This window comes from Macrotis lagotis, chromosome 1, assembly GCF_037893015.1.
Source record: "Macrotis lagotis isolate mMagLag1 chromosome 1, bilby.v1.9.chrom.fasta, whole genome shotgun sequence".
Classification (NCBI taxonomy): domain Eukaryota; kingdom Metazoa; phylum Chordata; class Mammalia; order Peramelemorphia; family Peramelidae; genus Macrotis; species Macrotis lagotis.
In genome coordinates, this window is record NC_133658.1 from 590,302,146 (window position 1) to 590,326,022 (window position 23,877).

General features: G+C 32.0%; 1 protein-coding gene across 6 annotated transcripts in view; it reads right to left on the minus strand.

Annotated features, from left to right (window-relative positions):
• Positions 1-23,877, minus strand: part of CEP70 (centrosomal protein 70) — a 37,208-nt gene that overhangs the window by 8,141 nt on the left and 5,190 nt on the right. For all 6 annotated transcript variants that reach the window (XM_074214871.1, XM_074214870.1, XM_074214868.1 and 3 more), the window contains 12 exons: positions 22,099-22,210; positions 21,538-21,648; positions 17,184-17,283; positions 16,738-16,861; positions 16,226-16,406; positions 13,219-13,388; positions 10,788-10,847; positions 8,390-8,477; positions 8,211-8,299; positions 7,568-7,642; positions 5,720-5,831; positions 1,407-1,577 (listed from right to left, as the gene is read on the minus strand). In XM_074214871.1, the coding sequence (XP_074070972.1) occupies positions 1,407-1,577; positions 5,720-5,831; positions 7,568-7,642; positions 8,211-8,299; positions 8,390-8,477; positions 10,788-10,847; positions 13,219-13,388; positions 16,226-16,406; positions 16,738-16,861; positions 17,184-17,283; positions 21,538-21,648; positions 22,099-22,158 (1,341 nt within the window). In that variant the 5' untranslated portion in view covers positions 22,159-22,210. The remainder of the gene's footprint in view (positions 1-1,406; positions 1,578-5,719; positions 5,832-7,567; positions 7,643-8,210; positions 8,300-8,389; positions 8,478-10,787; positions 10,848-13,218; positions 13,389-16,225; positions 16,407-16,737; positions 16,862-17,183; positions 17,284-21,537; positions 21,649-22,098; positions 22,211-23,877) is intronic.

The window sequence follows — 23,877 nt, forward strand, 5'->3', positions numbered from 1 at the left end:
TTTTTATCAATGATGAATGTAGAATATACATAAGTATAAATACATATATGAACAAAGCTGATTTAAATAGTTACAAAATGTAGTTCATTCTTTTTTTGACATCCTATGATTAAGTTCATAAAAAGCACCTACTCAATATTTGATTATTTGCAATAGATTTTAGCTTATAAAATAGTTAACAACATAATCAATCTATCTATAGTTATCTGAGCCCTGAAATACAATTTTCATCTATTGCATCAATGATTATAAAAATTTAAAAAATGAACTGGCTAATTAAGGAGAAACAATTAAGGACCTAAGATATTATAATACTATTGATCAATGACTGAATTTTTATTGAGCATCCATGATACAATGGATACTATGAATGATGCCAAAAACATAATTGTCACCTTTTCTAGTTTTTATTTAGTCTTCCTGAGATCTTCAAGGTAAGACTGGATGGGTACTAGTTGGGTATGATGTAGAGGAATTCTTGACTAATGGTCTCTGAGATTCTGCTCAATTCTGATTCAATGATTCTGCAAATCTCAGCTTTCACAGATTTTTATCCCTTTTTTCTTCCTCACTTTTCAATAAATGAAATAGCTGAAAGATAAGAGATTTAATGACTAAAATGGTTGTAGTAGTAAAGATATCATTTAACCTACCACCTTGTGGATTACAGATACTCAGGAATTATAATAATGATACTTTATTTGACAAATATAAATTATATTTTAATGTATAAAACACTGTACTAGAAAGCAGGGGAAATAGTAAGAGTAAAAAAAACCCAAAAAATTCTTGCCCTAAAGAGGTTATAACTATTCTTTATACTTTGTAATATTCAGAGAGAAGATTAAAAGGACATACACACACACACACACACGATTTTATATGTACAAAAGGCAGCTAATTAATTAACTACTTGTCTCTCAGTTTGAATATTTCACTACTTCATATGAGAAGGTGCATTAGCAGTGGTGCATTTTGATTTGAAAAGAATAATACAACTTGGAAACAGGGAAATTTCAAAGAAAAAAATCAATGACTGAGGCTGAAACAAAATAAATGAGGCAAAGGCAAACATAGAAGACAGAAAAGGTTCTAGCCTATGTAACAGAAGGGAAGACATTATAAGATAGGATACTCTAGGCCCTGAAAGCTTCCATTTTCTTCAGGGTTTCAACAAGTAGGTTGGCACATGGAGAAAATGAACAGTAAGAGGACAGTAAGGCTAACACTAAGGAAGGCATAGTAGAATAGTAGAAGACAGAAATGTTTAAGATGAAGATTAGGATCTAAGGTTTTCAGCTTTCTAGAACATGCAGCAAATTAACTTTTCTCTTTTTGAAATTTCCTCTTTCAAAGATCAGAAACTCTGATTTTCAAAGGTTGAAAAATAACACATGCTTTTCTACCTTTAGAGATGTTAGTTGGTTTGCCCACATTTCTATTGTAGGAGGAAGATGTTCAAATCCACATTCTTGACTGCTAATTTTATTATAACTCTGGAAGGGCCCCTTGCTCTGCTTGTATATTACTATTGGAGCTCTTGGATTACTTATAATTGCATCAATGCTGGTTAAGATCTTTAAAACAATAGTAAGAAAATGTAGTTAAAGCATTTGGGAAATTTTTAGTTACATTTTTTAAAGAAGAAAAAAAGATCAATAATTTAATGTGACATTTTCAGTTACCATAAAATAGAAAGATATACTTTAATGAGATCATGACATAAAAGCATTTTTTTTATTTTAATCAACACTAAGTATAGAAGTGATAACCAGCATTACTTTACACAGATTAAACAAAAAAATTTAAAAGTAAATAAGATTTGAAATTATTTATGAATAATTTATTATATCACATTTTAAAATGTTTTATAAACTTAGAAACACTCAAAGAATACAATAGAAAACAAAATAAAGATTAAACACATCACTGTTTACATTCTAATTTAGAATAATATATTTTTTGTCAATGTTTGAAAAGGTTATAGTCAATATGCAAGTTCTTACCCTGTTCACCTCATTTTGTATACCTGGAGTAAACTATTAGCTCAATCAATCGCACTCAGTTGGCATAGAGATTGAGGCATGAAACTTCCAACTTTGAGGGGGCAGCATTTAGTAGTAAATAGAAAAAAAGCGGATTAGAGTCCTGCTGACACATACTTGCTGTTTCAGGGCAAATCACTCAATCTTTCAATATCCAAGGCAACTCTAACTCTCTAAGATGATAAATTGTAAAGAAGATGTTGACATGTTTTGGCAGAAGCAGTTTCCTTAATTGTAGGAGTTCCTTAATGCCAATGAAAATCATAGTAGAATTTCTATATTTTAAAGTATTTAAAGGATTTAAAGGATTTTTTTTGACTGTACCTGATTTTATTGTTATTAAGAATCTTATAGTAAAGAAACTTCCTCTTCCAATTTGAATGGTCTAGTGACAAATATAGATTAAATGACTTGCCCAGCATCACATAGGCAATTTGTGTCAAAGCCATGACTTGAATTAGCTCTCTTTACACTTTATTTATTGCTAACTTTTTAAGTATATAACTATATGTGTTTGTTATATATCTATATTACATTACCTATCATAATCTATTTAGCCAATACCCAACTGCTGAGCTATATTAGTAGTTTCAATCTTAAACCATTACAGTAAAAGTGAATATTTTTGTATGGGTATGTCATTTCTCCCCATGCTATCATTCAGACAAAGCCCTAGCATTAGAATTGCTGGATCAAAAATATGTTAGCTTATTAATTTTCTAATATGTGGTCAGATTACTCTCTAAAAAGTTCATACTACCTACTATCCTGCCAATAATATGATAGTGAAGTACAATATCAATGTTTGTGAAATTCCTGTATAGAAAAGGGTCCCTGGCATCCTTCTGGGCCCTGAGAAATTCCTTAGAAATATAACTTTGGCTAGGCGCCTTTGGGTCTGAAAATAGCCTGAATAGGACCCAAGGGGTCATGGATATACCATAAATTTAGCTAAGATTCAGAAAGCCCCCTTGTTAGCCTAATTATCTTGCTGTATCTGTAAAATTCCTGCTTCTTCCCAGGACTGCTTCCCCTTCCCCAGATGGGATTGGAACCATAAGACAGTAAATTTCACTCCCTCAAACTTGTGGGAAACCTGTGAATATGTGAATCCCTCTGTCTCAGGAAATATGTTCAGACATAACACAGAGACCCTGACCCTTTTCCTACTCTGTCTAGCCCCCCTATCTATATTGAGCCATATGTTTACATATGTTTGTAGTAGTATGACAAGACAATATATCTAACTGCTGTCTTTGCTTCTGTATTCTGCTTGCTGTCAGTACCCCACCCCCTCAAAACACTATAAAAACTCTGTCCCCTGAACACTCAGATACTGTTTGATTTGGGTACTCATCATCCTCAGGCAGTCCCCGGGAATATTAAAGATCTCCAAACTTATCAAATTCTGGTCTCCATCTCGCTCTTTGGATTCAACAATAGAACCTTTGCTTTTTCCTTTGACCCTGACAACACTGAAATTTTGTAGTTATTTTATCAATTTGGTTAATTTGTATTTCTTCTAATATTGGAACACTTAAACATTGATTAACAATGTGTATTCTCTTATTCAAAAACTGTTCATATCTTTTGACAACATCTCCATTAGTGAGTGAATTCCTCTATTCCTTACAGAGATTTTGCATATCACAAATTTTCCCCAATATATTTCTTTGCTTTTCACTTTGAAGTTAGTCCTATTTGTAATCCTGTTATTTTTCATTCATTCTTCTCCTAGTTTTAAAAAGTATATATTTACATCACAGATACCAATGAAATTTGTTATTGATCTATGGTATGAGGTTCTAGGCTAAAACTAATTTTTACCTTTCTACACTCCAATATTCCCTTGTTTTCATTGAATAATGATTTCTCTCTCTCCTCAGTGTTTTTGAGTCTTGGATTGATCAATCTTAATTTGTTAAATGACTGTCAATCAAACAATCAAGTAGTACTTTATTAAGTGCCTAGAATGTGCCAAAATCTGTACTACATGACACAAAGAAAGGCCAAAAAAACAGTCTCTGCCCTCAAGGAACAGAGACCTAAGAGGGACAACATGCAAACCAGATCTATGCAGGATAGATCAGGGGCAGTCTCTGAGGGAAGACAATAAGGTGAAGGAGGACTGGGCAAGGATCCCTGTAGGAAAGGGAAATTTTAGCTTTGTCCTGAAGGTAGCCAGGAGGCAAAGATGATAGAAGAGAGCATGGCAGACAGTTGGGAAAACTCTCAGAGTTGGAAAGAAAATCCTGATTGGAGTATCAAAACAAATTGTTCTCAAATCTAACACTGCTGACTGCCATCCTAAGCAAGCCACTAAACCTCTTGGTGTTTCTAAGCATCTCTCTAAGGCTAGATGTTATCCAGTGAGCACCAACTTGCATTTGGCAAAGGAATTTACTTCCTGATGGTTCCTTATACCAATGAAATCATAAGGCTGGTCCAGTCTACTAAATATATTTGGTACTCTCTTATTTTTTTAATTCAGGATCCATTTTTTTTTTTAGGTTTTTGCAAGGCAATGGAGTTAAGTCCAAGGCCACACAACTAGGTAATTATTAAGTGTCTGAGGCCGGATTTGAACTCAGGGACTCCTGATTCCAGGGCCAGTGCTCTATCCACTGCACCATCTAGCCACCCTCCCAGGATCCATTTTTCTAATTTGCAATTGTATAATTCATTTACAATCTGCATTTCATTTTTTTTTTGTTTTTATCTCCTGATATTCTTAGTGGTAGAAACCAATTCTGTCTGGCTAAACATTTTATCAAACTATCTCCCATCAAGACAATTCTACCTGCCAATGCAGTTAAGTAGCTTTAATGAAGGCATCTCATCAGTTCTAACAATCTATCAATTCATACTTATCCCCTTGCCAAGTTAAGTATCTAGAGACTCTTGCTTAAAATCAATTAACATAAATGTAACAACGGAGTAGACTACTTAGAAGTTGAGGCAAATCTGCTTGTGGCCTATTTTTTATTAGCTATAGTTCCTACCCTTGTGTTTATTTTAAGCATCATCTTTCAAATCATTGCTATATCCTTTCTAAGAGGCCAGCTTTATGAAATGGAAGTAAAAATGACTTGCTTTAAACTGTCCATTTTTATTTAATTTGATTTAAAATATCTATTAAACACCTCTTTATGAAAGCAAAATAGTTGTCCGTGTCTCAAAGGAGCTAAGAATCAAATTTTTATTGTTCAATCATTTCATTCATGTCTATTTGTGACTCTATAACACTCTTTTATATTTTCTCTCCCATTAAAATATAAACTCCATATGGGCATGTATATATTAAAGCAAAATTGCATTAATCATCTTTGTATAACAATAATAATTCATCCTTATACAGGACATAAGCCCCTGCACAGTAACCTGTATATACCATGTACATAATGTTTATCTGTTGAACTGAATAAAAGAAAACATTAACACTAAAGGTGTGAAAAAAATAACTTTCTTAATCTTATTATCTAAGATTAAATATTTTATAAGGAAGAAAAAAAGGGAAAATTTAGGAACCCCTGTAAATAAAGAAATGGTTACATCATAGGCTAGTGAAGGCAGGACAGGTATGCATATTTCACAAGCTCAAAAATTTGACTGTTCATTATGAAACTGTCATCAATGCGCTGAACTCTCAAACACATTTACTCCCTATTTAATACCTTGAAGTATTTCTGATCAAACAGGACCTGGCGCTGGCTTTCTGTTTTTCTGATTTCAGAATCTCTGTTGTCTAAGCTCTCAAATCTGTCTTCTCTGAGAAGATCCTGCAACCTAAATACAAAAATAGATAGATAGATAGATAGATAGATAGATAGATAGATAGATCAGTTCATACAAAATTCCTCTAGGGGACAAATAGCTATAAAATACCAAGGTCTCTTGGAAATCAAACAATAATCGGATTAGACTTGCATCACTTAGTATGATTTAGAGTAAAATTTTACCCCTAAAATATGAATCTTATCACTTATATCACCTTTAGATCCTATTATCCTTAAGTAACTCCCTTATAAAATGCAAATTCCCTGGGAAAGCCACGTCTTAAATGATCTACAGATAGGTTAGTAATCTTGATTTGGAATCACAGAATTTTGAGCACTGAAAGGACACTTGTTATGTCATTTAGTTCAATCCCTCTTTCATCTAGCAGGAAATAACCTCTACTATATCTCCAAAAGCTTTTCATCCAACTTAAATGTTTCTTAATCTGCTGAAATATTTTGAGTAATGTCATTCCACTGTCAAGCAACTGTTAAAAGTTATAATGCTTTTATTTTTATTGTCCTGAGCAGTTTTTCTTTAAAAAAAAATTGTTTTATTGATGTCTTTTATTTTTATATCAGTTGTTTCCCAAAATGTCCCACTCACATGCATACACTCAATGAACCCTCTATTACAACAAAAAAAAAAATTGTTAGAAACCAAAGACATAATAACAATATTTAACAATATATGCAACATTCTGCATTTACTCTAATAAATGGAGGAAAATGTGTTTCCTCATCTGTTTATTCTCTGGGGTCAAGATTGGTCTGTACAATTTTCCAGTTTCCTTTTAACATTTTTTATTTTTAATACTGGAATCAATTATAAATTCTACCAATTTTGCCTTCTTCACTCGTATCTATTCATACATGCAACCTGAATTTCTCTGAATTCCTAAAATTTATCATTTCACGCAGCACATTAATATTCCATTACATTTATAGACCATGATTCATTCAATTTTTTCAATGACAGGCACACATTTATTGCCAGTTTTTTGCTACTACACTCAAAGTGCCAAGCAAAATTGCATTTTCTGTTATTTGAAATCTCAGTGTATTTCTTTAATCTCTACCAGTTTTAGCCAGAGTAACTGAACAAGTTTAATGGAGACAAGAATTTCTGTTAGACACTGGAGGGATTGTAGAGTTTGCTTAGTCACTCAATTAGTCAATAAATATTTACCATGTTCCAGGTACTATGTTAAGCACTGGAGACACAAAATTAAAACAAAGTCCCTCATCTCCAGGAATTCCCATCTTGCTGGGGAGACAGCAGCTAAGTGAATATGCACATAGAAAATATATGTACAGAATAGATGGAGGGTAATCTCAGAGAGGTAGATCAAAAGTGGGGAAAAGCTGCACTAGTAGAATTTAAACTGATTAATTTAAATTAATTAATTTAATTAAAAAATGCTAGGAGGTGGAGGTATTACAGAAGAATATCCCAGGCAAAGATATAGAGCTGGGAGAGGGAATGTCATATCCCAGTAGGCATACCTTAAAAGAGAATATGGTCTCATTAACAACCATTATTACCACCCCTAATAACATCTTTTCTAATTTTTAAAAAATTGTGGCCAGTATAACCTCTACTTAATGTCATTTGCAACCCATCTACATATTTCATTTCTAACCTGGGGCATCTAATATGAGATCATATTGCTGTATTAAACAGATAAACAATACTAAGTAATAAAATAAAGCAAAGCAAAAAAAATAATAGGAAAATATAATTACTTTATGTTTTTCTTAAGTGCTTTTTCCAGTTTCTTCACCTGATGTTTATAAAGTCTTAAATCATGTGATGAGGGCCTATTGAAAATAAATTGTTAAATGTATTTAATTTTGCTAAACCAAGACAAAAAAGGATGAAGCCTAATAAAACATTCTCTAAATGCAATCCAGACTGAAAATTAATGAGTCATTTATTTAAAAAAATTCATTGATATTTGTTCAAGATAGGATGTCATGTTGATGCTGAGAGGTGATTCAGAACTAGTATGAAAAGTAATACTATGTAAATATTACTAGCATGTCACAATTGATAGAATAATTCAAATATCATTTATCTAATACCCATTTTTTTTATCTCATCTAATTCTCCACACTTCCCACAATCAATTGATATACATTTATTAAGTGACTACACTTTGCCAGGCTCTGTTCTAGACACTGGAGATACAAATACAAAGATATACCCAATTTCCCTTTGTCCTTTTTGAATTCTATCTTCTTAAATGTGGATGCCTTTGTCATTATTTCCCATTACCTAAATCTGATCCCTTGTTTCCCTTGGATATATCAGCATGATCTAGGGTTGGGGTAGCAGAAGAGTGGGTATTCAAGAGATTCCAAATTTGATAATTTACAGTTTTCTCACCTGCTTTCTAAATCTTTGCGAAGATTCTGATTTTCACATGAAAGTTTATCGTTCTTGGCTTTAATGTCTCTAAGTTGATTCTGGAATGACTAATAACACATATCACAGGGAGACAATAAATATGTGAATTATTACCCAATGTTTAAAGTAAATTTTCATTAGTTATGGAGTCTCCATACCATGAGAAGGTTTTTATAATTTGGTGTACCATCTGGATCTACAAGGTCATCTTTTCCTTCTTTGGTATCTGTATCTTCCTTATAATGCCTATGAAACAAAAGGTATATGTCTTATGAAATTTCTTTATGTAAAAAAGTATAATTTAGCTAACAAAAATCAAATCAATGAAATAATATTTCAACATCTTAAATATAAATCAAAATTAATTTTCATAAAATGTTTCATTTTCCTGTTGCTTCTTTTGGGGAGTACATTTGCTTTCTAATGGAGAATTGCTACATTGTTATTTCCTTCCATATCCTTATTTCAACAAGATAAATAGCCAAACTTCTGGTAGACCAACAGCACTTCAAATTAAAAAGTTAAAGCCCAATACACAATAAATGATCAACTTTAAATGTCTGATACAATCCTCTCATATGTTTTCAAACTTTCAAGATCTTTACAGCTGTATTTTATCAACTAAGGTAAATAGTAAATTGTAATGTAGTTAAGAGAACAATTTCTTCAAATTTGTGTCCTCTAAATGTAATCTTCTGTTTAGCTTTGCAAAATCTTTAGAGGTTCTCCTGGAGTAGAAGTTTGATTCTAAGTAGCACCTGTGTCCCTTTGCTTCCAATATGAAATAAGTTCTTACTGTTCAATTCTCCACAGTTTGCCTTTTTTCTCCTCTGGCATATGGAAAGCTCAGTAGGTACAACAATAATATCATCACTTCTAACATCATGAGTAACAATAAAGGTATAGATCAGAGAAATTCTGCCTCAAGGTTAATTGTCCAATTTTCCTTGCTTTAAATGTCAGTCCTACTAAAAGCAAAGTCCTGCCTCCCCTCATACAGACTGCTCCTTTGAATAATTTTTATTCCTAAAACAGTATTTTTGAATATTATTTCTGTCAAGTAGATTGCATAAAATATAACAAGCATTCTACTGAATACATTTCCTGTTAAGATGTGTCTATGTCATCTCAGAATAAATATATTCTAAACTAATAGGTTTCCTATTACTGTTTATTTTTTTCTAATTCCTTAATTTACTTAATCTTAACAAGTCAAGGAAATACTAGTACAAATACTAAGAGTCTATCACATATAATAAAACCTTTTAATTTCAAGAGGTAAAAAGCAGGCAAATATAATCATTTTGCATTCTTTTTTTTCCCCTAAGTTAATAGTTTCCCAGAACTTCAAAAAAGCTGCCTAATCCTGTGCTGACAAAGTCTATTGTTTATTATTTGGGTTTTTTTTTTTCTCAAATGGTTCTCTTAGACCCATCCAAAGCATCCTTCTCTCGTGGTGGACAAATTACCTACTGTTATACTTATCTATCAGTAGCATTCAGAGGAAGCTACTCTATCTATAAACTGGATACCTGATAAAGAGGTCCTATATCTCCAAGGATCAATGATCAAAAAAAAAAACACCCAAAATCTTGATTTCCCTAGTTCTATTAATACTACTATTCTCTTAATAAACAAAGTTCAAAATCTGACAGTTATCTTTTATTCATCACCATCCCTCAATTGCCATATTCAATCAATTACCAATTACAGTCCTTCAAAATGTCTTTTAATTACTTCCATCCTCATAGCTGCCATCAACCTGTTCAAGCCTTTATCATTCAGAAGAATATTTCAATAGCTCCTATTGGTCTCCCTAATTATTATTTCTCCTAAAAATCTACATATCATTATTAAATTGTTCTAATACTTTGACAGATCCATGATAATCATCAGTGTGGGTGCGCAAACCATTGACTTTGTAGTGGGACTGGGATTACAATTCTTCCATACCTTCTGTTTCTGTGCAATTTTTGTCCATGTCTTCCTATAAACCTCCTAGAGGGGATAAATTCAATGTACTAGAAATATTCCTTTAGTTTTTGTCTTGGATATGTTTTAGCTGCTTTAAAATGGCAAAAGTACCTATTCTTTGGGTTCATCCCTTAATCAGAGATAACAATTCTTTTCAAATTTCAAACTTTATTTTTCATTTTTCACTTTTGAGTTTTATCTTTTTATGATACCTATATCTTTATTAAGCATTTTGTTAGATGGCCAGTTTAGAGCTATTCATCCAATAAGCATTGAATACACACACAAAGAGATTATATGTGTGTGTGTATGTGTGTGTGTGTATCTGTATATATGTATTGAAATGGATGCAGCTATAATTTAAATCCAAGAAAAGACTGTTTTTCTATTAGCAACACACTAACAATTTACCAACTTGACATACAGAAAACTTAATATTACAGTATGAGACCACTCTAAGAGTATCTTCAAGAATCTTATTTATGGTATCTGCTGATCAACTTCCAAAACAAAATTTTAAAAGATAGCATGAACATTTAATCAATCATTTTGTTTTTTTCTTAAAATTGGATTTAATTCTACCTTAGTTCCTTATGAATTTTTCTAATTTTGGATTCATAATAATCAATCAGGATAAGCAACCTGAAAAAAAAATAAAATACATTCAAAGTTTTCCCAAATATTGCATTACAGTATGATTTTGATCTATGACTTCAAATTCACTGAGAATTTTTTTAATAAAAGAGTTTGACAGTTTAGTCTATTTAATGCCTCATTGACAGAGTAATGTTATACAACAGTTTTCAGTTTATATATAAGGACCAACATAAAATTTAAAAACACCAGAAGCCTTCTTTTAGATTTAGAATAATGTTAACCTAAATCTTAAAGAAATAATGCCCCATCATTTTTAATTTCATGAATGTGATTTCTAAGTTCAACTTCTCTACTGTTGAAGATATGAAATAACATGTTACTTTTGACATAAAAATTTGCAGAAGTGAGGCCCAGGAAAGAGTCATTTGCCTTGTTTTTATCTTTTATAAGACAAGCTCTTCTCAACTGTTCAAAAAATTTACGAGATTTATGTTAGCACAACATTCCCAATTAAAATTGTAAGAGGTTTAAATAATTGTCAAATAAACTATCACTTATCAATTTTAAAATACATTTAAAAACTTGTAGTTTTATAACATTTAAATGGAAATAACAAATCTTTTCTAGAAACATTAAGAAAAGTTTGACAGTATCATGTCCATACATAATTCATCAATAAGAGTAGTCTTGTTATGTCACAAGGAATATAAAGTCACTGGAATGACAACATCTCTTAGAAGTCTCAAACCCTTGGGGGCAATGATCAACCTTGATGGACTCGCTCATTCCATCAGTGCAACAATCAGGGACAATATGGGGCTGTCTGCCATGGAGAATACCATCTGTATCCAGAGCAAGAACTGTGGAGTTTGAACAAAGTCCAACGACTATTTCCTTTAATTTAGAAAAAAAAAAACCCGATACCTTATTGTCTGATCTTGTTATCTCTTATACTTTATGTTTCTTTCTTAAGGATATGATTTCTCTCTCATCACACTCAATTTGGATCAATTTATAACATGGAAACAATGTAAAGACTGACAAATTGCTTTCTGTGGGGGGTGGGGGGAGGGAAGTAAAATTAGGGGAAAAAACTGTAAAACTCAAAATAAATAAAATCTTTAAAAAATAAAAAAAGAAGTCTCAAACCTTGATGACAAGAAACTTAACAATTATCCTTATCAATCTTGGTACCAGAGAACAGATAATGAAACATTGGTATTGGTAGAAACACTGGAGATAATTTGTACAAAGCATTTGTACAAAAACCTTGGTGGATTCAGGTTTTTTTCCTTTTTTTGTTTTTTGTTTTAAGGGAAAGTTCAAAGAGATGGGGGTAGAGAGCAAAATCATGGAGACTGAGTGGGGGAACATTTATTTGTAAATGAGTATGATGAAAAGTAAAAGGCATCAAATAAAGTTTATTTGAAATAAAGAAGTTAAATTTAGAATTCAAAAAACATACTGAGCAAGTTCACTGTACAAGATGGAGACTGATGAAAACTATTCTTTTTACTATTTATCAAATTTAAACTTTTATTTACATCTAATGCTGGAAAGTATACTGTTCTACATTAGAGGTGAAAAACTTCTGACCAAAGAGGAAATTTAACCCTTAATTCAGTTTCATTTGGCACACCTTAATGTCTAAAAAATTTTTGGCTAAATGCCTCATTACCTCATTTTGGAGAAGGAAAGGTTCTTACAAGACCACTTATTTTTACAAATGTAACATACCCAGAGCAGGTTGGGAGAGGGTAGAAAGAAGGGCAGAAGGGGGAAGTTGTGGTTGGAAGGATTCACTGAACATCTGGCTATCAGAATGGAAATATCTGATCTTCTCCAAACATGGAGGAAAGATAGAACCAGAAAGTCAGACCATAAAAAGTTGGATCTAGCTAGAACAGGAACCTCACAAGTAGGAAATGCTGATCTTTCCCCAGAACCTGTGAATCCTCTTCCTCTCTTTCTCTCTTTGTCTCACTGAGCCCCTTTCTTTACTCTCGGTATTCCTTCATTTGTTTTAATCCCTGCTTTCTTTGTTTTTCTCCCAATATTATTTTGTCTTACTACTACTTTTTGTAGTAAGACAAAACTTTTTTTGTAAAAAAAAAATTACTTTTTGTTGTTTCTTTTGCTGAATAAAATATTTCCTGTTCCTTTTAAAAGCCAAATGAGCTGAATATTTTACATTTACCTCTCTCTTTCAAAAAACTCTAATTCCAATTTTCATTTACAAATGACCTGGGCCTGAATCCTAGATATTCTTGAAAAAGAAAGAAAATTTTTCATGATTGCTCAAAATAAACAGGCAAACCAATTCATCTAATAACCATCTGATAGAACAAAATTTAAAGTGGATTTTAAAAAATAATAGTAAGTATGACTATGTATTAATTTAAATAGAAAACTTTACTGTTTATCCACGACAGAGTGTGTTGCTTGTTTGCAAAGTCGGTTAAAAACCCTTCTCTGAGAAGCAACTCGCAGTTCTTCCTCTTTCTGTAATTTGTGAATTTCCTTCTGCAAACAAGAAAGAGTTTTTTGTTGCTCTATCCATTTTTGTTCACACTGATGGTATTTTGTCTGTAAAACAAAACAAAGCCACCAATTATGTCATGTATGTAACATAAGCATTTGCAGATTGGCATTTTCCAAAGACAGCATGTCCACAATTAATACCTAACTTCCTACATATTGCTATTGCTAATCTAAATATCATCCCTACTTTTCAGTAGCTTCAATTCCAAAAACATAAAATAATTAATTACACATCCTTGTCAAAAAGATTTTTTTTTGTTTAAAATACAATTAAAGTGATTAAAATGAGAACAAGAAAACAAAGGATATATTTTACAGGAGAAAAGAACCAGAGAAGAGTGTTGGGGAGTAATATAGCTAGGCTACTCAGGCTCAAGGTTGGAACGGAGAAAGTTTGTCAATAATATCTACAATAATCTAGTTAGCTTAATCTTAGTTTTTAGGAATGTATCACATTATTATTCATAATCACTTTATTTCAAAGAATAGAGATCCAGATAATGGGAGTCCTTTTCCTTAAGAAACAGAAAAAACAGGATTCACTGAATACTCATAGGAAGAAAGCTACAAGAATATCAAAAGAATGGCAGGCTGGCAGAGTCCAGGTAAATGAAATCTGAGTATGAACGGTATCTAATAATAATAATATGTAGCATTTGTATAACTGCAAAACATTTTATAAATATTATATCAGATGGTCTTCAGAACAATCCTGGGAGGTACAGCTATTATTTTCATTTTATAAAATGAGGAAGCTGAGACAAAGAGGGTTTAAATGACTTATTCAAGGTCTGGATAAGCTTAGTGAGTAATCTGAAGCAGGCTCTGATCTTGCCACCTAGATATCTAGGAATACTACTAAAACTCAAAATATTTAGAGGTTTTCAACAAAGACTGGAAAACTACTTAGGGTTCAAGACCCTGAACCAGAGGGATCCTCTCAGAGGTCATTCAGTATATAAAGTTGAGGAAACTGAGGCCCAGAGTATTTAACTGACTTGTCCTAGGTCATATGGGATTGCCATAAATGAATTATTGGTTAAAAGACTATATGGCAGAATATTTCTGATAAAGGACTCATTTCTAAAATATGTAGAGAACTGAGTCAAATTTAAGAGAACACAAATCATTCCCCAAATGATAAATGATCAAAGGATATGAAAAGGAATTTTTTGGAGGAAGAAATTAAAGCTATCTGTAGTCATATGAAAAAATGTTCTTTACATATAATTGGTAAAATAAAGATTTGAAAAAAGAAGATTATGAGGCTGAAGATAACTAGAAGAGCTGAATTCAATAAAAAAGAAAATAATTATAAAATTGAGTAGAAGAGGTTTGAAGCTGTAAAGAAAGTCAGAAATTGAATTTGAGAAAGTTTAAGGAAAAGTTAAAGAAGTCCAAATAAAGGAGGGGGAGAACGGCTTAAATAAAAAAAAAATGCTTTTATATGAAAAATACAGAAAAAAATTTGAAGAAGAGAAAGAATTAAGAAGGGTATTGATAAGATAGGGTAAGTAAAAGAAACTGTAAGTCAAGAGGAAAATAAACATAGCTATCACACTGTTGGGAGTTTCTTTTTAAAATTTTTTTAAAATTTTATTTAAGGCAATGGGATTAAGTGACTTGACCAAGGTCACACAGCTAGGGAATTATTAAGTGTCTGAGGCTGAATTTGAACTCAAGTTTTCCTGACTCCAGGGCCAATGTTATATCTTTTGCACCACCTAGCTGCCCTGGGGAGTTTACTTCTAAAGACAATGCCAAGATGTTAATGAGAAGAGCTGTAATCATACACAAACAGTTTAAATGGCAAGGAATGAAATCAGTTCCATGTGGGCATAAGGGAAAATTATACAGTACATGAAGCATCCAATGTCTGTATTTCTGACATGTCCAATAAGGATGGACAGAGCATTTAAAAGACATTCAAAAGATGGAAGGAAGGACAGATAATAGAACATGTGAATAGCACTATAAGAGTAATGATAACATCAAGTGTGCTAAAGCCTCAGAGCTGAGGCTAATGACAAAAAAAAGAATTTTGTTGTTAAGTTTTAATAGGGAAATGAGAAAAAAGAATCACTGATTGGGGTGAATGAGACAATAACTAACCAGAAAGACACTTCAGAGCTGTTCAATTCTTTTGTTATGTTTTCTTTGCCAAAGACATCTTTGGACTAGAAGGAATATCCAGCAAATTGACAAAGATGACAAATAATGTAATAGTTAATGCTGGCAGGATTATGGAAAGATTATGCACTCAAATTGCACTGTTGATGAAGCTGTGAATTGAACCAACTAGTCTAGGAAGAAATTTGAAATTATACTAAAGAAGTTATTAAACAACTATGTCTTTTGACCCAAATATCCTATTGCTAGATTATCAAAGGCGTCAACAGAAAAAAAAAAAAAGGATCTTATATTTATATCAAATATTTATAGCACCACTTTCTATAATACCTATGGACTGGAAACAGAATAGGTAACTATTGACTAGGGAATGCCTTCCCTTCTAAGATTACTCTCCATTTATTTTGGATATATCTGGCATGTGCACAGCTTATTTACACATTACCTCTCCTAACTGAAAGTGAGTTCCTAAAGGACAGGAACTATTTTCTTGCCTTTCTGCGTATATCCAGAACCAAGCACAACAACTTGTACCCAGTAAGCACTTTTAAAAATGCTCGTTTGACAAAGTGACCAGTCTAGCATAGGATAAGTATTCAATAAATACTTGTTGAATTAAATAACACAATGTTAAGTGTTTAATTCTATATTTATCATTATTGACATTACTATAAACTAGAACAAAATACATGAACATATTTATAGATCACTTTCCATTTGAAATTGTATAGAAATACACATAGCACTCATACCTGTGCAGTTTTTTGATCTTTTTGAATTTCTTTCACTTGATTTTGTTGCTGGGAAACCATGACTACAGATTCTTCTTCAAGTTCAATGATTTTGGATTTCACACTATCCACAATTTGTTCCAAGTCATTAGCCCGTTTTTCTTCCTGTGAAGTTCGGGATTGTTCTTGCTGCAATTCATCTCTAATTGAATAAATACACAATTTCTTCTCTTGGTTATAATATCAATCCATGACAAAGACATAAAGTGAGTTTTCTCAATTTTAGATTCAATTGCTTTTCTAAATTTCTAAGTCACTCTTAACATTTTGCTTTACATCAAAAGCTAAAATGGTAGAAAAGGTTTCCTTTAACAAGCAAATATTCTGTAGAAGAGGCCTGATCTGTCAAAAGCCATAAAAGATAAAATATAGTATTTTTATTTTTTAAAAATAAACTTATAAAAATATGTATTTATTATCATAAAAATTCAAAGCAATTCAAAGCAAAATTTTCCCTTAACAATAAATCTTACCTAAGTTGTTGATTTGCTTCAATGAGCTGATGGATCATATTCTGATTCCTTGCATTGTCATCCACCAACCTTTTTAAAGTCTGTCTCATTCTCTCTGATGACTGTTTGTCAAAAATGATTAGATCTGGAATCAGAAAAATTAAAATACAATACCAAAAATTGGCTCAAAAATGTAAGGAACTTTAACTTTGGAAGAAAAAATAAAATAGAGATAGAAATGTATGGAATATATATAATGTTATTACTTAAAGTTTTAGGTAATATATGTTTGATTTCTTATTGTATACCATATCTCATATTTTGTAATATATTATGTATGTTATGTTATGTTATGTTATATTATGTTATGTTATTAATATGCTTTTATCTACTATCTATAATTTGGAAAAGTAAAAGTGACTTTTTCTAAACTTCAGAAACAAAAAGAAACAAAAAGGTTTGATTACCGCCTACAGTTTTTCCACATGTCTTTTTGAGAAAAAACACTGGTTTTAAGCCATTCTTCAATAATAATGCATTTACGGTTTCCCATTCTGCTGCTTCTTGCTACAATCATAAAGAAAGAGAGAGAAAAAAATCACTGACAAGTTCTAAAGTAAAATCCATATACTATATTAGACTATAAAAATGCTTCTTGCTTTTAGAGTATTAAAATTTTTGTTCTAAGTTTTGAAGGGAGAGAATAAACAAGCTAAATAGTAACTTTTAAAAATGATCAAAAGTTCAGTAGTATTGTCAAGATTTTAATAATTCTTTACACTGAAGCTAAATTCAAGAGTGAATTAACTTTATTTCAAAACAAACAAATACAAATCCATGAGAGTTCATCTTCATTTTAAAATATTGTTCAATGTCATAAAAATTACATTGTTTTCTTTATGGGTCAAGGTAAAATAATTAACATGAAAATGGAATTATGAAACACCTTAAATATTTATGTGTAAATGTGTGTGTATACCTTTCAATTCAATAGGCACTGTAGGTATAGAAAGCACAAAACTTAACAGTTGAATTCCCAAAGTTAGCACTAGATTAAAATGAAACCCAAAAGCAAGAAAAGGCAGGTAACCTATAGCACAGGTACCAGTATATGACATTCTACAAAAAAGCATTAGTATCTTCATCTGTAAGTTATGTATGAAGTTAAGTATGAGGTTCCCATCAAACTCTAAGTTTTATGCTTTTTATTAGTGACCTTTTGTTATTTCTATATTTACCATCTCCTTTTCTCTTTTCTTACTGTTTTCTATGACTCTCCTATGTTTATTTTTTTTTCTATCCCTCCTTCCATCGTTCCTTCTTTATGCTATAGGCCTGGAAGTTGAATCCATAGACACTACATAGCCTCACTGAGATACCACTGACTTTTAATTCAAGAACCAAATTTTAGGACCACTATTGACTCATTAAATTTAAGGGCTTCTTTTTCTATGTAATACTTATTTTTGATGTCCAACAAGGTGCCTAATCCCTTGACATTTTGGGATGAGGCTACAGGTGAACCCACAGTCCAACCTTAGAATCCTTAGGAATTTACTGGACCAGATTCCTGACTGAAAATGTTCAGATTCAGTCTCCTGATATTTAGAAACTGAACATCATTCTAATACTGTCACCAGAAGATTCAATAAAATATGGGTCCAGGGGCGGCTAGGTGGTGCAGTGGATAAAGCACCGGCCCTGGAATCAGGAGTACCTGGGTTCAAATCCGGCCTCAGACACTTAATAATTACCTAGCTGTGTGGCCTTGGGCAAGCCACTTAACCCCATTTGCCTTGCAAAAACCTAAAAAAACAAACAAACAAACAAAATATGGGTCCAAATCAACTGGTATTTCTGCAGTCCTATGGTTAACAAACTCAAGCCTCTTGTTACCCTAATTCTTGTGCTTCAGTCACGATCTGCTGAGAAAAAATGACCTGCCCCTTTTTATCCCTCAGCAGTCCCTTTATTCCTCTTCATTCTCTTCTAATGTGAATGAATGAATGAATGGAAAATGCAGGTATCTGATGATATTGCATACTACCCATCTCTAGCATGCTACCCACTTTCTGACAGAGGTAATGGAACAAGACATTCATTTTTTGATGGCCAGAGAAGGGTTTTGCATGACCATGTAAGTTTGTTAAAAATATTTTTATTTAGTGGGAAATCAAATAGTTTGGTAATTAAAAAATGAAATTTAAGTAAAAAAAGAAAAGATGCTCCTTCTTTAAAAAAACCATAACAATCTTGCCAGCTTCTCAGTCTACTCTTCTTTATTCTTCCACTAACTGAAACAATCTTAGAAAGTCTTCACATTTACCATCTTCACTGTCTCATCACCCATCACTTATATCCGATTACTCAATGTCATGGGGAGGAAAGAAAAGCAGGGAGAAAAATGTGGAACTCAAAACCTTACAGAAAAATGAATACTGAAACTTTTCTTTGCATGTAGTTGGACAAATAAATAACATTTTTTTTAAAACCCTGTATTCTTTGCATAATTTTAAGGTAGGATTACAAATGAAATTCTTTCAGTCACTAATAGTTTTGCAATTAGTGGTGTTTTGCAGTCACTTAATTGTTTTGCAAAATTGAAAAATCAACTACAGTCATATATAGTATGAGGCAGTAACTATATTGAATTCTATTAAGAAATATATCAATATTCCAATTAACCTCATATTTACAACAGCTCTTTTTGTTATGACAAAGAACTACAAATGGAGGGGATGCCCATTTAACTGAGGAATGGATGACTAAGTTGTGGCATGTGATTGTGACAGCATACTATTATGCTATAAGAAATGATGAGGGGGATAGTTTTAGAAAAGTCTGAGAAGACATATATGACTGATGCATAGTAAAATGAACAGAACCAGAAGATCTTTGTTTACAGTACCAGTAATACTGTAATAATGATAAACTCTTGACTTACAAATAAAATAATCCAAGACAATTCCAAAAAACTCATATGAAAAATGCTACTCAACTCCAAAGAACTGAGGAACTCTGAGTACTAAATGAAATTTAATGCTTTCATTTTCATTATTTTTCTTGCTTTTTTTTTGGCAACATAATATGGAAATGTTTTGCAAGATTTCACATGTATAAAGTCATTCTCCAATTCAAAAGATATAAACAGGCAGTTTTCAGATGAAGAAATGAAAGCTATTTATAGTCATATGAAAACATGCTCCAAATCATTATTGATTAGAGAAAAACAAATTAAAACAATTCTGAGGTACCACTTCACACCTATCAGATTGGCTAAGATGACAAAAAAAGGATTTCACATGCTGGAGTGGATATGGGGCATTAATGTACTGTTATGAACTGATCCAACCTTTCTGGAGAACAATTTGGAACCATGCCCAAAGGGCAATAAAACTACATACACCCTTTGATCCAGCAATACCAATACTAGGTCAGTATTCCAAAGAGATCATAAAAAAAACAAGAAAAATCACACATGTACAAAAATATTCATAGCAGCTCTTTTTGTAGTGACAAAGAATTAGAAATTGAGGGGATGCCCATCAATTGGGAAATGACTAAACAAGTTATGGAGTACTACTGTTCTGTAAGAAACCATGAGCAGCTGTACTTTAGAAAAGCAGGCAAAGACTTGCATGAACTGATGCTGAATGAAGTGAGCAGAACCAAGAGAACACTGCACACGTTAACAACAATACTGAGATAATCAGCTATGATGGATGCAGCTTCTCTTAGCAATTGAGTGATCAAGGACAATTGTGAGAGAACTTTTATGTTCTTTCCAGAGGAAAAACTAAAGTCAGAATGCAGAGCAAGTGTACTTGTTCACTTTTCAAAACTTCCTTTATGCTTTTTCTTTCTTTCTCATGGTTTTTTCCCCCCTTTATTCTAATTCCTCTTTCACAATATGGCTAACATGAAAATATGTAAAATATGATTGTACCTATACAACTTTTTTTCTAAAATTTTGTTTTGTTTTTCCAACTACATCCAAGAACAGTTTTTATCCATGATTTTTTTTGCAAGATTTTGAGTTTTACATTTTTCTCCCTCCCTCCCTCTTCCCCCCCCCCCCGACAGAAAGTAATCTGTTATAGGCTAAATGCACAACTTTACCAGGTTGTACACTGCCATGGGGCAGGGGGAGAGTGGTAGAAAAATTGTGGAACTCATAAACTTGCAAATGTATGAATGCAATAAATTACCCTTGCATGTAATTGGAAAAATAAAATAAAAACTTTTTAAAAAGATTACACATGTATAATTGATATATTGCTTGAGGACATTTTGAACAGAAAAAAAAATTCTTAAATGTGAAAAATAAATACATTTTAATTAAATATTTTACTTAATAAATAAATAAATTTTAAAACAAAAATATTCTGATTATCTTGCTGGATTATCATCTAGCTCCTAACTCATCAGTGTAGGCATCCTGAGTAAATAAATGATTTTGAAATGGAGGAAACACATTTATTTGCTTTAATTATGCTATATCTACAGAAGAATATAATCTCCTTCAGGGCAAGAACTATTTTAGTCATTTTATTCCCAAAGGTTGGCACAGTACCTTATAAACAGTAGGCACTTGTTGAATTGTTTCATGAGAACAAAAAAATAGAGTTTATTACAAGGAAGCTATAGAACAATAATTCCAAAATGGTGTAGCCTAGATTTAAGAAAGAGATAAATAATGAAGGGGTATCCTTTATCATAACAAATGTATAAAAAATATCAATACTTTTCAAACCAGTCTACAAATGTTTTAAAAGTAAAAAGTAAAAAGCTTTGTTTCCTAAAATATCTAAAGAAAAATACCTGACTTCCTTTCATAAGTATGTCTAATAATTCAATTGATGTAGGGGATGTCAATGGAATGCCAGACTCTGTGTGATCAGATGAAGTAGACAAAATAAAATCTTGATTGACCTGCATAAGAAAATACACACATAGAAGTTTAAAGTCAGTTATGTTCCAAAGATTATTCTTCTCAGCCAAGAGTAGAATATCTCTCGTAATTCCACAGTCTGCATGATTAAGTTTATCCTAAATACTTCTCTTTAAAATCATAATTTTTTCTATTAATTAGGCAAGTCACTTAACATATGTCTGTTTCCCCAGTTGTAAAATGGGAATAAATAATAACACTTATCTTCCAGAGCTGTCTGGGTACAAATGAGATAATATTGTGCTTTACAAAACTCAAAATATAAATATCCATTATTATTTTTAAATAAACCACTAATCTGCCTTTTAAAATATTTTGAATTTTACTAAAAAATTAAAATTAAATTAAAATAAATTGCAAAATAATCAAAGCATGTATAGCTAGCTTAGCACACACAAAATAGCTTCATAAAATATTAAAAATAAATATACCTGACCAGAAGCCATATTCCATTCTAATAATTCATTAGCCTGGTTCAGATTTGATGCCATTTTCCACACAGTCAGATGGAGCAGAAGCTATCTGTGAAAAACTTCAATAGACCTGTAAAACAGAAAGCAGGATATTTTACATCTGTTATTCTGAGGAGACATTAGTTCTAGTTATTCAAAACTTTATTAATGTAATTGTATGGAACATAATATGTTAGGTGCTAAAGAAAATAGGAAAAAAAATCTTACTATATCTAGCACAGTCCAATAAAACTCTAGTGATATAACAAGCATATAATCTTAGAGAGTTCACAATAGTTCTCACAAAGCATGTCATAGATTTACCTTCAAAGGTGAAAGGAAAGAAATTCTCAGATTAGGATGGAGACTGCTTGATGTTTTTCTGTCTTCGCATTTCAGGTATTAATGATTAAAATAAATGCCCGTTTTTAAGCTTTTAAAAAAATTAACTGAAAGTATTCTTTTAAAGTCACTAGAGCTTCCCTTCTGGCTAAATTCAGTGATCTTTTTCAAGCCCTCTACCTTTCTATGACAATTTATACTGATGATCATTTTCTTCTTGAAATATTCTCCTACTTCATAGGCAGTCCTATTGAACTCTCTTAATATACCTCTCAAAATAACTTTAAAGTAACATCTCAAATTAAATTTTGGAGGCAGAGCCTAAGAAACTTAGGTCAGCAGGAGAAATTTATAACACTGGAGTGAAGGCCTGTCTGGAATCCACACATGTGGCAGCAATAATAGCAGCTGCTTCAAGAGCACTCAACGCAGAGACAATAAAAAGGTCAGATAACTAGTCAGAAAGAAATTACAGGGAACCCCTTTGCTGGCACTGGTGCAGCTAACACAAAATCATAAAACTACTACCCATATGCAATTCTGAGTCACAGTTACAAGATACTGAGGGGCACTTCTGGTTGATCACAAGGGAGTAGGCAGGTTAAAGAGAAAATACTTCAAATAACAAACAATTCAAATATGGTAGAGTCACAGGAAAGATCACACAAGATTCAGCAGCTTCCACAATAAGGGAGCAGAGTGATTGAAATACAATATTCCAAAGGCATAGGAACTAGGATTACAACCAAGAATAACCAACCTAGCAAAAATGAGTATGATCTTTCAAGGGAAAACATGAACATTAAATGAATTAAAGGATTTCTCAAGCATTCCTGATAAAAAGACTAAATTGAAATCAAAAATTTGAAATTCACACCCAAGACTCGAGACACATAAAAACATAAACACCAAAAGGTAATTATAAGGTCTCAATAAACTGTTTATATTCCTATATAGAAAGATATACACATAACTACTAAGAATTTTATCATTATTAGGGCAGTTAAAAGACAGAGGGAATGGATATGAGTTGATTATGTTGGAATAATCTCAAAAATAAATAAAGAATTGAGCAAGAGAGATGCCCTGGGAGAAGAGGGAAAGGAAAAGTGTAATGAGAAAAATTTTCTCACATAAAGAGGCACCATGAAACAACTTTTACACTGGAATGGGAAATAGTGGAGGGAAGGGGGAATGGGAGACAATGCTTGAATCTAATTCTGATCAGAATTTGTACAAAGTGGGAAAGTGTATATATACACATTAAGTTGGTTATAAAAATGTAACTTATCCAAAAGAGAAAAAGGAAGGCAAAGGAATAAGAGGAAGGGGAGGGATGATGAATAAAATGTAGAGCAGATTAAGGAAGGCAGTGGTTAGAAGCAAAATAAAACTTTTGACAAGGGATTGAATAAA